This window comes from Dipodomys merriami, unplaced genomic scaffold, assembly GCF_024711535.1.
Source record: "Dipodomys merriami isolate MVZ:Mamm:240054 unplaced genomic scaffold, mDipMer1.0.p SCAF_143, whole genome shotgun sequence".
Classification (NCBI taxonomy): Eukaryota; Metazoa; Chordata; class Mammalia; order Rodentia; family Heteromyidae; genus Dipodomys; species Dipodomys merriami.
In genome coordinates, this window is record NW_027202749.1 from 569625 (window position 1) to 585139 (window position 15515).

Below are 15515 nucleotides of genomic sequence, written 5' to 3' on the forward strand. Positions count from 1 at the left end.
AGGAGTGAGGACAAGGCCCAGTGGCCAGATCCAGCCCCACTGGCAAATGCTGAGTTTGCTGTGGGTGTAGCCTATGACTGTTCTCAATCTATTGGCTCCTGGAGATTTTGGATTGAGTTTAGATAGGGAACACCAGTTCCCACTGCTGGCACTGAGGTGTGACACAGGTAGAGGCCAGGTGAACAAACTGTACATCACCTGCAGATCTGAGGGAACACAAATTGTGGGAGCTTCCCAAGACTGGACTACTGCTCCAGGAGTTGGGGGAGAGGCAGTCCGCCCAGCCTCCATCGCCACCGGTGCTCCCTGGTCCCAGTTCCAGAAAGAGCTTGTTAGGACACAGTCAAGAAGCCACAGTGAAACCTATCTTGACCTCCTGACAGGGCCAGGGGCAACAACAGCAGTATTCCCAAGCTCAGGTGGGGCTTAGACCAGCCACAGCCAGAGGCTGAAGAGTTTGGCCAAGTGTCTTGAGCCAGCTCAGGCTGTGGTCTATGGTAGGACAGCCTACGCTTCAGGCCCCTCCCTAAGGCAGGGACGCACAGCCTTACCTTCTCATGGATCTCCTGTGTGGACTGGGCATCACAGAAAGCCACCGTAGCTACATCCTTTAGGATGGGCATCTCCACTGTGCAGTCCCGGCCATCGAGCAGCGCCACCAGGGGCCGAGGGTGCATGGGCCCATTCATGATGGGGGGTCGGACGCCTGCGGGAGAGGGGGGGGCAGTGAGAGCCGGCCACGCTCAGATCACCTCCCGCCACGCAGCAGCCTCTGCAGTGAGAGCCACACACGCTCAGATCACCTCCCGCCACGCAGCAGCCTCTGCAGTGAGAGCCGGGCACGCTCAGATCACCTCCCGCCACACAGCAGCCTCTGCAGTGAGAGCCACACACGCTCAGATCACCTCCCGCCACGCAGCAGCCTCTGCAGTGAGAGCCGGCCACGCTCAGATCACCTCCCGCCACGCAGCAGCCTCTGCAGTGAGAGCCACACACGCTCAGATCACCTCCCGCCACACAGCAGCCTCTGCAGTGAGAGCCACACACGCTCAGATCACCTCCCGCCACACAGCAGCCTCTGCAGTGAGAGCCACACACGCTCAGATCACCTCCCGCCACGCAGCAGCCTCTGCAGTGAGAGCCAGCCACGCTCAGATCACCTCCCGCCACGCAGCAGCCTCTGCAGTGAGAGCCACACACGCTCAGATCACCTCCCGCCACGCAGCAGCCTCTGCAGTGAGAGCCGGCCACGCTCAGATCACCTCCCGCCACGCAGCAGCCTCTGCAGTGAGAGCCGGCCACGCTCAGATCACCTCCCGCCACGCAGCAGCCTCTGCAGTGAGAGCCACACACGCTCAGATCACCTCCCGCCACGCAGCAGCCTCTGCAGTGAGAGCCAGCCACACTCAGATCACCTCCCGCCACGCAGCAGCCTCTGCAGTGAGAGCCACACACGCTCAGATCACCTCCCGCCACGCAGCAGCCTCTGCAGTGAGAGCCGGCCACGCTCAGATCACCTCCCGCCACGCAGCAGCCTCTGCAGTGAGAGCCGGGCACGCTCAGATCACCTCCCGCCACGCAGCAGCCTCTGCAGTGAGAGCCGGCCACACTCAGATCACCACTCGCAGGAGTGCAGGGGTGGGAACCCAGAACTTCCATGTTCATGCAGGTCTTTGAAAACTAAAGTTATCAAGGAAGTCAGGCTGGAACTTGCTACGCTCACTGACAACTGAGTAGACACAAATCACCAGCAGTCCCCACCTCCCACTCTGCGTGTGAGGCCTCAGAGACCCAAGTTTAGCTGTGAAAATGGAAGACGAGGGACAGCAAGCACCTAGGCTCTGGCTCAACCCCGCCAGAGGTCCCGTCCCGTGTTAGCACAGGCACGGGCAGCCACATGTGCTTCAGGGAGGTGCCCCGCACAGCACCACACTACCCAACAGCACCTCCTGCCGGTGAGACACCATGGAGACGCCCTCCCCCAGTGAGAAAACATGGAGACGCTCTCCTCCTGTGAGAAAACATGGAGACGCTCTCCCCCAGTGAGAAAACATGGAGACGCTTTCCTCCTGTGAGAAAACATGGAGATACTCTCCTCCAGGGAGACACCATGGAGACGCTCTCCCCCAGTGAGAAAACATGGAGACGCTTTCCTCCTGTGAGAAAACATGGAGACGCTCTCCTCCAGGGAGACACCATGGAGACGCTCTCCCCCAGTGAGAAAACATGGAGACGCTTTCCTCCTGTGAGAAAACATGGAGATACTCTCCTCCAGGGAGACACCATGGAGACGCTCTCCCCCAGTGAGAAAACATGGAGACGCTTTCCTCCTGTGAGAAAACATGGAGATACTCTCCTCCAGGGAGACACCATGGAGATGCTCTCCTCCAGTGAGACACCATGGAGATGCTCTCCTCCAGTGAGACACCATGGAGATGCTCTCCTCCAGGGAGACACGATGGAGACGCTCTCCCGCAGTGAGACACCATGGAGATGCTCTCCTCCAGTGAGACACCATGGAGACGCTCTCCCCCAGTGAGAAAGCATGGAGACGCTCTCCCCCAGTGAGAAAACATGGAGACGCTCTCCCCCAGGGAGACACCATGGAGACGCTCTCCTCCAGTGAGACACGATGGAGATGCTCTCCTCCAGGGAGACACGATGGAGATGCTCTCCCCCAGTGAGACACCATGGAGACGCTCTCCCCCAGTGAGACACAATGGAGACGCTCTCCCGCAGTGAGACACCATGGAGACGCTCTCCCCCAGTGAGAAAACATGGAGACACTCTCCCCCAGTGAGAAAACATGGAGACGCTCTCCTCCCAGTGAGACACCATGGAGACGCTCTCCCCCAGGGAGACACCATGGAGACGCTCTCCCCCAGTGAGACACCATGGAGACGCTCTCCTCCAGTGAGACACGATGGAGACGCTCTCCCCCAGTGAGAAAGCATGGAGATGCTCTCCCCCAGTGAGAAAACATGGAGACGCTCTCCCCCAGGGAGACACCATGGAGACGCTCTCCTCCAGTGAGACACAATAGAGATGCTCTCCTCCAGTGAGACACCATGGAGACGCTCTCCCCCAGTGAGACACCATGGAGATGCTCTCCTCCAGTGAGACACCATGGAGACGCTCTCCCCCAGTGAGAAAACATGGAGACGCTCTCCCCCAGTGAGACACCATAGAGACGCTTTCCTCCTGTGAGAAAACATGGAGATGCTCTCCTCCAGGGAGACACGATGGAGACGCTCTCCCCCAGTGAGACACCATGGAGACGCTCTCCCCCAGTGAGACACCATGGAGACGCTCTCCTCCAGTGAGACACAATGGAGACGCTCTCCCCCAGTGAGACACCATGGAGACGCTTTCCTCCTGTGAGAAAACATGGAGACGCTCTCCTCCAATAAGACACGATGGAGACGCTCTCCTCCAGTGAGACACCATGGAGACGCTCTCCTCCAGGGAGACACCATGGAGACGCTCTCCTCCAGGGAGACACCATGGAGACACTCTCCTCCAGTGAGACACCATGGAGACGCTCTCCTCCAATAAGACACCATGGAGACGCTCTCCCCCAGTGAGACACCATGGAGACGCTCTCCCCCAGTGAGACACCATGGAGACGCTCTCCCCCAGTGAGACACCATGGAGACGCTCTCCCTCAGTGAGACACCATGGAGACGCTCTCCCCCAGTGAGAAAACATGGAGACGCTCTCCTCCAATAAGACACCATGGAGACGCTCTCCTCCAGGGAGACACCATGGAGACCTCTCCTCCAGGGAGACACGATGGAGACGCTCTCCCCCAGTGAGACACGATGGAGACGCTCTCCCCCAGTGAGACACCATGGAGACGCTCTCCCCCAGTGAGACACCATGGAGACGCTCTCCCCCAGTGAGACACCATGGAGACGCTCTCCCCCAGTGAGAAAGCATGGAGACGCTCTCCCCCAGTGAGAAAGCATGGAGACGCTCTCCTCCAGTGAGAAAGCATGGAGACGCTCTCCTCCCAGTGAGAAAATGTGGAGGGGCTCTCCCACACAGGTGGAGTGTTTCACAGGTACACAGCCCCCCTGGCCACCAAAGGCACTTCCCAGCTGCCCTGTGCTGGACAGATGGCACCATTGGAGCAACCACAGCCCCACTGCCACAGGCAGCTAGCTCCACAACCTCACAAAGTCCATGGGGAGGTACAAAAGTGACCCCATCCAATCCCTTCACAGCAGCTGCTGGCTGGCAGCCCGTCCTCTGCTTTTCCTCACACCTGCTGTAGACAAACAGAGGCACAGTGGCAGGAAGCAGGGAGTACCTTGCAGAACCCACCCCTGCCAGCTGACTCCCACAGAACACCATGCGATGCACAGCAGGACCACAGGATGCTCATGGAGTGAGCTCCTGGGCCTGGAACTAGACACCTGCTGAGTTGTGGCAGGGGTCTTGCTGACCACCCGAGAACTTAGCAGGTCTCACTGGCCACCCCAGAGCCGGGCGGGTCTCACTAACCACCCAGACGGGTCTCCACTGACCATCCCAGAGCTGGGCAGGTCTCCACTGACCACCCCAAAGCTAGGCAGGTCTCCACTGACCACCCCAGAGCTAGGCAGGTCTCCACTGACCACCCCAGAGCTGGACAGGTCTCCACTGACCACCCCAAAGCTAGGCAGGTCTCCACTGACCACCCCAAAGCTAGGCAGGTCTCCACTGACCACCCCAGAGCTGGACAGGTCTCCACTGACCACTCCAAAGCTAGGCAGGTCTCCACTGACCACCCCAGAGCTGGGCAGATAGATCTCCACTGACCACCCCAGAGCTGGGCAGGTCTCCACCAACCACTTCAGCGCTGGGCGGGTCTCACTGGCCACCCCAAACCTAGGCAGGTCTCTGCTGACCACCCCAGAGCTGGGCAGGTCTCACTGACCGCCCCAGAGCTAAGCAAGTCTCCACTGACCACCCCAAACCTAGGCAGGTCTCATTGGCCACCCCAGAGCCGGGCGGGTCTCACTGGCCACCCCAGAGCTGGACAGGTCTCCACTGACCACTCCAAAGCTAAGCAGATAGATCTCCACCGACTACCTCAGAGCTGGGCAGGTCTCACTGACCACCCCAGAGCCGGGCGGGTCTCCACTGACCACCTCAGAGCTGGGCAGGTCTCACTGACCGCCCCAGAGCTAAGCAAGTCTCCACTGACCGCCCCAAAGCTAGGCGGGATCTCACTGGCCACCCCAGAGCCGGGCGGGTCTCACTGGCCACCCCAACTAACTGGGTTCCAGCTGCAGGTTGGGGCGCCACCATACACAGGCCTCTTCCAGGCCTACAGGCCCAGCCCTCCCCAGGAGAGGACATGCCACACTGCCCACTGACCTTCACACAGCAGAGGTCCGAGACCTGGCCGGGCCACGGGTAGGCTGTGCAGTGCCTCCCCGCCCCCCCGGGTGGTCCTGCCATGGTACCAACACACACCGTCTGTCACCACCAGGTGGCAGCAAGGGGACAGTCACTGCCTTTAGCCACAGGACAGTGCTTAGTACTGAGTAAGGGATTTATTATTGTTTTAGGAATGCTACTTTTAGAATTGGTCACCTTTTTGTTGGGGGGGGGGGCAGTCCTGGGGCTTGAACTCAGGGCCTGGCACTGTCCCTGAGCTTCTTTTTGCTCACAGCTAGCACTATACAACTTGATCCACAGTACCACTTCTGGCTTTTTCTATGTGATACTGAGGAGTCGAACCCAGGGCTTCATGCTAAGCAAGCACTCTACCACTGAGCCACCTTGCCAGCCCAGCTTTAGTACCTGTAAGAACACAGACAGTGATGGCCTTTGCCCAGAAAAGCTCCTAAGGCCACGCAAGTCATCACAGGAGTCTGAACTCATCCAAGGGGCTGCCCAGCTGCCTTACCCCAAAATCCCTCTTCCACCTCAGGGCCCCCAGGTGCTTGCTGGCTGGGCCAGGTCCCAGCCACAAGGGAGCTGAGAGCCCGGGCCTTGCCCACACGGTGGCCTCGTGGTGATGCTTCTTGGTAACTGAACAGAGCTGGCCCAGCATCAGGGCCACCCACAGATGACAGCCCTTTCTCAGTGGAGGGGCCAAGGCTGTGACAAAAGTCCTAGCCAATGCGTAGGTCAGTTTCAGGAGGAGTACTGCGACCTGGGCTAGGCTTACAGCATTTCCCTGGCCAGGACCTAGGTGACAACAAACCCCTGCCGGCACAAGCAAGGACTGGTTGGCTGAGATTTCAGGAATCCAGAGGGCCTACACAAGGCCCCAGGACCCCTCTGGCTACCATGGGAGAAGACCTGGCCTAAGGCCCCATACCCGGGCCTCTTGGAACACTTCTGGATAGAAATGGTGTCCAAACACAAAGGCTGAAAAGGCCAACAGGAGCAGCTCACTTCTACTCAGATGAACTATGGACAGCTGTGGTGGACCTGAACAACAATGCCTGCTCGGGACAGCCCAGTGATTGCGGGCTACCTCTGTGCATCTGCAGACGGGACAGCGCAGTTTGAGCACGCTCTGAACAGCGCAGCCATGAGCACGCGGCCTCTGTGCATCTGCAGAGCAGCTTTGTACACTGTATTTCAGGAGCCCCTACCAACCTGACATTGCTTAATTGGGGCTGGGTCTCCACGACCATGAGTTCGCCTGTCCAGAGCGTTTGGTCTTCGGGGTCCCCAGGCAGAACTGCGTCCTGTCACGGAGCCTCATCCCACGTCTTACTGTCTCCAACCAAAGCGCCCAGGCTCCACTTCACGCAGCCACTGAGGCCTGCATCAGGTTCAAAGTCTGACTAAAAATCAAACACAAGAGACAAGGGTCAGCTCCAACGCGGGGTTGCTCGTGCGCATCCTCAGCCCTGACCGGTGCCGCCTCCAGCACACCCACCTGCAGCACAAGCCCGCAGCCTGCTGCAGCCCCAGAGGCAGTGGGCTCTCCCACACTGCACTGCCCCAGGCCAACCACTCACACCTGGAGCTGCCCTGCGGCCGTGGCCGCCTCTGGCCTAGCCAAGTACTGTGTGTATAGATGAGTAGGTGGTGTGTTCATGCCTCTCCCAGGGAGGGGCAGGAGCCTGTGGGCTCCAGGACACAGATGTGTTCGTGAATGGTGAGAGGAATGCACAGTGCACAACTGTATTGGGTGTAGGACCAGAAAACAACTGCAGAAAGAGAGCTTCATGTTGGTTCTGGAACTTTCTATCACATGTTGACAACTGCTGGCCTGTGAGGCTGGGAAGAGGTCTTCCAGCAAGGCCACCAGGGGAAGGGGTGATCTGGGCAGGGCCTGCTAACCGGCAGGCTGGGCTGCCCAGAGACGTCCAGCCTTAGCACCCAGCGCCAAGCTGCCCAGGCCCTGCCGTTGGCACAGGGGCCAGCACCATGCTGGGCAGGATGTCGGGACGGCTGGGGTGGAGCCTGGCCTCTGTACCCTGTAACCACACAGGGAAACAGAAGCACCTGTCTGGCCTCTGGTGACTCAGTAGAAGAACACATGCAGCATACACTGCGTGGGGTCACCTCCTTCCGGAAGACCGTCCCTCAGCCTCTTCCTGTTTCAAGCACAAGCCTCCACTGCTCCCAGAACACCAGCCAGCTCAGGAGGCCACACACAGGGCTCGCTGCGGACACGGCGGCAAGAGTACCCCCACCCAGGCGGGCACCAGCACAGGGCCCAGCCCCGCTTTCCTCAGAGGGCAGCCGGCAAGCAGGAGGAGAAGAGCCCGGAAGCATGGGCCAGGGTGCTGGACCACCTCTCACCCCTCAGCTCAACACTTGTCGGAACTTACACATTCATCAACGTCCAAGGCTAATCAGGGCCAGTCCATATTGGCTAACACTTGTCGGTATCAGCTGCCACAAGGAGGGAGGCAAAGCTGGAAATGCCACTTGCACTGCTCAGACAGCAGACCTGCAGCAACCTGGACCTCTGCCAGGGGATGAGCAGCTTCCACATGCCCTGATCCTTCCCCCAATGTCAGGGCAGACACCTGGTTTGTTCAGCCAACAGGGTGAGCAGGCAGATGGGGACAGCATCCTCAGCTCAGTCAGATTGGGCACAGCCTCACCCTCGGGGCACGCCTCCAGCAGAGCCCAGAAGGCACAGGTGCACAGCCACACAAACCTTGCAGCCCTAGCAGTATGCACCGGCAGAAGCAGGACCAAGACACACTTCACCAGCGAGTGAATTCTACTGCATCCAATGTATGACAGCAGGTGAGGGGCGGGGGGGGGGGGGGTCCAGAGTGGCAGCAAGGTGGCTGACCAGGGACCAGGCTGGGCAGGCATGAGGAAGAGGAAGGAGAGCCGGTGCCAGCCCCAGACCTGGAGAAGATGGGGAACAAAGGTGTCCTAGCCAGGTCTTCTCAGGCCACGCCCGCTCTCCAGTAGACCTCTGACAGGTCTGGTTGGCCCATACCTCGATGAGAGGAAACCCAACCATCGGCTGTGTGGTGTTCTTGAGAGCAGAAGACAGAGCAGAGCTGGGACCCCAGGGGCCCAGGACGCAGCCTTGGCTCTCCCTGCCTATCACTGACCTCTCCAGAAACAACTTAAAGGCAGACATGTGTCTATGCTGCAGGAAAGGGGCCCGGGGAGGGGGCTTGATGTACACAGAGGCCCTGGCAGGACTCTCCACAGACAGGTTTGGATGATGCCCTGGACCTGACACCGAAGAGGCAATTCCTCGATGCTGTGGGCACAGACGAAGTCTACCCTCCCTTCATGTGGTCACTGAGGCCTGCCAGAGCCATGGGCACTCTCCACCAGGCAGCAGGGCTGAGGACACATCCCAGCAGCAGTGGGTGGCAAGACGCAGCTTCAGTGGCCAGAGTGGGCTCTCCATAAAGCAGGGAGACCAAGAGACTCTGAGGGACAAGCCTGTCGGGAAAAAGCCAGACAGAAGTCCTGAGAGGACGCTGGCCAAGCACAGGCCCATGGCAGCCCTGGCCATTGCCCACCCACCTGCCTCCCTTAACAGCTGCCCCAAACCCAGGCCTACCTGGCCTCACACGGAAATACCCAAGACAGAACTGAAGTGCCACCAAGCAGGTAACCATTCAGTCCACCCTCCAGACAGGCTCCAGCACCCACAGGGTCCCAGAGGCCCCCACGATCGGCACTGGCCTAGACACGCACAGGATGTCATCTCCACAGCCACTAGGGGGCACGCAGCACCTGGGCTGTGGTTCAACCACGGGGGGGGGGGAGCCTGAGTGTGCACATGGGGGGCTCCGTGTGCATGGGGGCTCTGAGTGTGTACATATGGGGGGCTCAGTGTGCACGGGGGGAGGAGCCTGAGTGTGCACATGGGGGCTCCGTGTGCATGGGGGCTCTGAGTGTGTACATATGGGGGGCTCAGTGTGCATGGGAGGCTCTGAGTGTGCACATGGGGGACTCAGTGTGCACGGGGGCTCTGAGTGTGCACATGGGGGACTCAGTGTGCATGGGAGGCTCTGAGTGTGCACATGGGGGACTCAGTGTGCATGGGAGGCTCTGAGTGTGCACATGGGGGACTCAGTGTGCATGGGAGGCTCTGAGTGTGCACATGGGGGACTCAATGTGCATGGGGGGCTGAGTGTGCACATGGGGGGCTCCGTGTGCATGGGGGGATGAGTGTGCACGAGGGACTCTGTGCATGGGAGGCTCTGAGTGCACATGGGAGACAGTTTGCACATGGGGGGCTCTGAGTGTGCACATGGGAGACTCAGTGTGCATGGGGGCTCTGAGTGTGTGCACATGGGGACTCAGTGTGCATGGGGTCTCTGAGTGTGCACATGGGGGACTGCATGGGGGCTCTGAGTGTGCACATGGGGTTCTGAGCATGCACACGGGGACTCTCAGTGTACACAGGGGGACTCAGCGTGTACACATGGGGGCTCCATGTGCACATGGGGTTCTGTGTGCACGGGGGAGGAGTGTGCACATGAGGATGCTCAGTGTGCAGAGGGGACTCTTGAGTGTGCACAAGGGATTCTGAGTATGCACACAGGGACTCTCAGTGTGCACAGGGGGGACTCTGAGCATGCGCACCCTTGTGTTCTGAGTGCACCTGGGATTACTGATTGTGTGCACAGGGGGCTCTGCAGGTGGGGACTCAAGTGTGCAGAGGCAGCTGTTTGCCTGTGTGTAGAATCCCCGTATGTGTGTACGGGGAGTCACGTGCCCATCCTCATGGGCCTTCCTCTACCACCCGAGTTGGAGCTGGCCGGCACCAGCACCTGGAACCCCAGGCAGGATGGCTGCAGGGAAAGGCCCCACAGGCACATGTGTAGGTGCAGCTGAGCCCTGTGCTGTACACGTGGGCAACAGATAGCACCGCTGAGCTGCAGGGACCAAGCTGGGGCCCAGCAGAAGCCGGAGGTGTGTGACGGAGAACAGAGCAGCCAGAGGCTACACAAGGCACAGAGGCCACATGGGGGCAGGAATGCACAGAATGGCAGGGACACCCAAGACATCAAAACACTGCGGAGACTTGGAGGAGATCTTGGCAGGCCACCAGCCGTGCGTGACACACGCTCACGTGGAGGCAGGGCGGTGTTCAGAAATTCTCAGAACCATCTGTACAGTCGTTTGTTAAATCCAGAGCTGTTCCAAAATTAAAATCTTATTGTTTAAGAAAATGGCAAGACAAGGGATGGTAGCTACCTAGGTTTTGGAGACGCTCAGCCCAGGGTCTTCCAGATGGCACAGCCCACACTGTGGATCACCGCGCTGGGAGACACCAGAGAGCCCAGGACCAAGAGCCCTCCACCGCCATCTGGACAGGCCACACGGCAGGCGGCTGGGCCGACGGAGCGCCCGGCCAGCAGATCTCCTGCCCCGGAGGTGGGAGGCCTCCACCTGCCCAGTGCGGGCGGGGCTCATGCACACATCCCAGGATGCACGTGCTGTCCACCCCAAAGCGGCAGGTGCTTGCTCCTTCCAGAGAAGGGTGGCTGCTGACACCACAGCGGAAGGGGGCTGCCCTCTGGCCTCTGCCCCGTCTGCCAGGGGCACCCTGCAGGGCCGAGGGAAGCTGGCCACAGCTTTCCAGAGACCGACTCTGAAGACCCTGCCTCCAGATGGCACGGCACTGCTGGTGGTGGCACCAGAGCACCCAGCAGGCCACCTGGCCCCCCTGGGGAGGCAGCAGTGCCCAGGAGGTGCAGAGAGAGCCCGAGTTGGAGTCCCAGGGCCTCCAGCCCCCAGCCAGCCAAGCCAGCCAAGCCAGCCGCGGTTCCCGCGCACCCCAGGCCAGGAGTCTCAGAGGCAGGGCTGAGCTCCAGGGCCTCCAGCCCCCAGCCAGCCAAGCCAGCCAAGCCAGCCGCGGTCCCCGCGCACCCCAGGCCAGGAGTCTCAGAGGCAGGGCTGAGCTCCAGGGCCTCCAGCCCCCAGCCAGCCAAGCCAGCCAAGCCAGCCGCGGTCCCCGCGCACCCCAGGCCAGGAGCCTCAGAGGCCTGCCTCCCACCTCACCCTGGAGAGCGGCCAAAGGCACAGGTGTGAGGCTGGCCGGGGGACATGCAGCACCCCAGAAGCAGCTGGTAACGCCTGGGTTTGATGCCTAGCTTGGCCAGTGGTTTCTCCACAAGTTTTGCACAAAAGAAACAAGTGCTTGCTCCCCAGACACCACACCACAGCACAAGGCCTCGGCTCTACAAGGTGGCAAGTGACATGAGCAGCACCCGATAGGTCGGCCCCCAAGGGGTGAGCCTCCAACAGCAGCTGCAGGAGCACAGGGACTCGGGAGCTGGACACGCTCCCACACGGCTCTCACCAGCTGGACACGCTCCCACACGGCTCTCACCAGCTGGACACGCTCCCACACGGCTCTCACCAGCTGGACACGCTCCCACACGGCTCTCACCAGCTGGACACGCTCCCACACGGCTCTTACCAGCTGGACACGCTCCCACACGGCTCTCACCATGGGAGCTGGACACGCTCCCACACGGCTCTCACCAGCTGGACATGTTCCCACATGGCTCTCACCAGCTGGACACACTCCCACACGGCTCTCACCATGGGAACTGGACACGCTCCCACACGGCTCTCACCAGCTGGACACGCTCCCACATGGCTCTCACCAGCTGGACACACTCCCACACGGCTCTCACCATGGGAACTGGACACGGTCCCACACGGCTCTCGCCATGGGAACTGGACATGCTCCCACACGGCTCTCACCAGCTGGACACGCTCCCACATGGCTCTCACCAGCTGGACACACTCCCACATGGCTCTCACCACGGGAACTGGACACACTCCCACACGGCTCTCACCACGGGAACTGGACATGCTCCCACACGGCTCTCACCAGCTAGACATGTTCCCACACGGCTCTCGCCATGGGAGCTGGACACGCTCCCACATGGCTCTCACACGGGAGCTGGACACGCTCCCACACGGCTCTCACCAGCTGGACACGCTCCCACACGGCTCTCACCATAGGGGCTGGACACGTTCCCACACGGTTCTCACCATAGGGGCTGGACACGCTCCCGCCCACAAATGCCACTGCCCATACCTAGGGCCATCCAAGGAGACTGGGGGAGGACGGGCTGGACAGAAACAGCAATTCAGCCCATGCTGTCTTTCCTGGCTCAGCACCCGACATCCAGCCACCCTGGTCGTGAAGCCAGGCCACCCTACCCAACACCCCTGGGCTGAGCTCTCCCCTCACCACTAGCAGGGTAAGAAGTCCAAATCCCCGCAAGTGCCGCCACAGGCCACACAGGCCTCTTCTGTTTGTTTCTGTTCTTTCGCAACAGCCCTCCCGGCCATGCAGGCTGACTCAGCCCAGGCACAGGCCGGCAGGTGCAGTGACAGGAGTGTACAGCCATGCCCACTGGCAGACCTGCGCCCCGCGCGTCACAGGGAGAAGCTGCAGGGACGGGTCACTGGAGCAGGACTCTGCTGCAGAGCTCCGGGCCAGGTGCTCCGCATCCCTGCACCCAAAGCCTTCAGACCAGGTCCCTCGCGCAGGGCACTGGCCAAAGGACACTCAAGGAGCAAGTGGGAAGTAGCAGAGGGCTGCTGGCAGGGAGGGGGAGGCAGGCCCTGCCTGGGCTTCCTGGACTTCCCTGAAGAGACGGCCACCACCACCTCCAGCAAAGCTGAGCACCGAGGGACTCGAGCTTCAGACCAAGGGCAGCGGAAGGAGGCCGCGGCACGACCTCGCGGGGTCAGGGCGATGCCCATGGCCGTGGGCCGCACACTGCCCGCTGGGCAGGGCGCTTAGGCTGCACACGGGGGCTGCAGGTGCCCGGTCTACGGCCACAGCGGGGTGAGGCCGCCAGGCACCCACCTCGGTGCTCCACGCGAGGTGAGCCATGGCCATGGGGCACCAGGAGGCCGTGGGCCTCCCCCAACCGGTGGGGGATGGAGGAGCCGGAAGGAAGGAGCCAGGCGGCCCCGCCCCGGCTCAGAAGAGCGGCGCGGCCCGGGCCGTCCTCCCCGGAGCTCACCTCCCCCCGGAGCTCACCTCCCCGGAGCTCACCTCCCCGGAGCTCACCTCCCCCCGGAGCTCACCTCCCCGGAGCTCACCTCCCCCCGGAGCTCACCTCCCCCCGGAGCTCACCTCCCCCCGGGGCTCACCTCCCCCCGGAGCTCACCTCCCCGGAGCTCACCTCCCCGGAGCTCACCTCCCCCCGGAGCTCACCTCCCCGGAGCTCACCTCCCCCCGGAGCTCACCTCCCCGGAGCTCACCTACCCCCGGAGCTCACCTCCCCGGAGCTCACCTCCCCCCGGAGCTCACCTCCCCCCGGAGCTCACCTCCCCCCGGAGCTCACCTCCCCCCGGAGCTCACCTCCCCCCGGGGCTCACCTCCCCCCGGAGCTCACCTCCTGGCTCACCTCCCCCCGGAGCTCACCTCCCCCCGGAGCTCACCTCCCCCCGGGGCTCACCTCCCCCCGGAGCTCACCTCCTGGCTCACCTCCCCCGGAGCTCACCTCCCCGGAGCTCACCTCCCCCCGGAGCTCACCTCCCCGGAGCTCACCTCCCCCCGAGCTCACCTCCCCCCGAGCTCACCTCCCCGGAGCTCGCCTCCCCGGAGCTCACCTCCCCCCGGGGCTCACCTCCCCCCGGAGCTCGCCTCCCCGGAGCTCGCCTCCCCGGAGCTCGCCTCCCCGCTCACCTTACAGCCCCGGGACGTCCTCCCCGGCCCCGGGAACGTCCTCCCCGGAGCTCACCTCGCGTTGCGGGCCCTCCTTCCCGCCCGGAGGGCGAGGCGGCTCCTCGGGCCGGGCACAGCCGGGCACGGCGCCCGAGGGCCCGGGCTGCTCACGGCCGGGAGGGAGCTGCGCCCCCGACGCGCGCCGCTCCGCGCCCCAGGCCTCGCGGCAGGTGCGGGCCAGTGGGGGGGCGGGGGAGGCCGCGCCGCGCCCGGGGTTCCGCCAGGGCCCCGCCTCCGCCGCGCTCGCCGGTGGAGGACCGGGCGGCCCGGGGGGGGGGGGGGCGCGGCGGGGCGGGCGCTGCTCCTCCCCGGGGCCGCCCCTGGCGTCACCAGCCTGCGGACGCACGAGGATAAACACGAGCGGCCGAGGCCGCGGGGCCCTGACAGCGGCCGGCCCGCGCGGGGCCTGAGGCCGGCAGCCCGGCCCGGCGGGGACGCGGCCGGCCGCGGGGTCCAGAGAGGCCGCGGCCGGCCGGGCCAGGCCCCGCGGGCCCCTTTGTCACCTGAGCGGGCGGCGGGGGGCGAGGGGGGAACACCCCTGCGCTTGCGCACTGCCCCGCGGCCGCTCCGCCCCCCGGCGCGCGCTCCCCGCGCGCACGCGCACTCGCATACAAAGCCGGCGCCGCGCGCGCCCGGCCGCCCCGCCCCCGCCCCCGCCCGCGGCCGGAAATGCGCGCGCGCGGCCTTACCGAGAGGCAGGCCCTTGTTGAGCAAGTGCGAGCTGCCCATTGAAAGGCGCGGGCGGCCGCCGGCCCCGACGAGTCCAGCGCGCTCCGCCGCCGCGAGCCCCGCACCTGGGGCGGCCTCGGCGCCGTCCGCCGCTCCGCCCGCCCGCCTGTGCCCGGGCACCGCCGTGCCGAGCCGCCGCCGCGCCGCCAGCCGCGCTCCGACCGACGAGCGGGCGGGGACGCGGGCGCGCGCGCGGGCGGGGCCTGGGTTGGTCTCGTGTTTGCCGGCGCAGCGGCGCTGCGGGCGCACGCGGGCGGCTCCCAGGCCCCGCCGCCCGCCCGCCCCGCCCGCCCGCCCGCCCCCGCCCGATGGCGGCCCGGGACGGAGGCCCGGCGTCCGTTAGCGGCGAGAACCGGAGAGCAGCCAGGCGGTGGGAACGGAGCCCGCACGCCGCCCCCCCCCCCGCCCCGGCGCCCCCCGGACCACGCGGGAGGCTGCGGGAGCTTCCGGGTCACGGAGACCAGGCCCTGACCGTGGCCGGCGCGGGGAGGCAGAGCCCAGGACAGCCGGGGGGAGCCGGTCCCGTGCCTCGCTGACGGCCGGGCTCCGAGGCCTCAAAACTGAGTTATGCTTCACACCCCTCTGCCGGCAGACGACCTCCGCCGTGTGCGCGCAGAGGCCGTGTGCGCGGAGAGGC

General features: G+C 63.5%; 1 protein-coding gene across 7 annotated transcripts in view; it reads right to left on the reverse strand.

Moving 5' to 3' along the window:
- Ctbp1 (C-terminal binding protein 1) overlaps positions 1-15013 on the reverse strand; it is a 28809-nt gene extending 13796 nt beyond the window's left edge. The window contains exons 1-3 of one of the 7 annotated variants that reach the window (XM_070021656.1): positions 14839-15013; positions 6601-6791; positions 552-706 (exon numbers count right to left, since the gene is read on the reverse strand). In XM_070021656.1, the coding sequence (XP_069877757.1) occupies positions 552-706; positions 6601-6607 (162 nt within the window). In that variant the 5' untranslated portion in view covers positions 6608-6791; positions 14839-15013. Of the gene's footprint in view, positions 1-551; positions 707-6600; positions 6792-14110; positions 14406-14838 lie in introns of those variants that run through there. The other 6 variants (XM_070021657.1, XM_070021654.1, XM_070021653.1 and 3 more) reach the window with 6 other exon arrangements.
- Between the last annotated feature and the right edge of the window lie 502 nt (positions 15014-15515).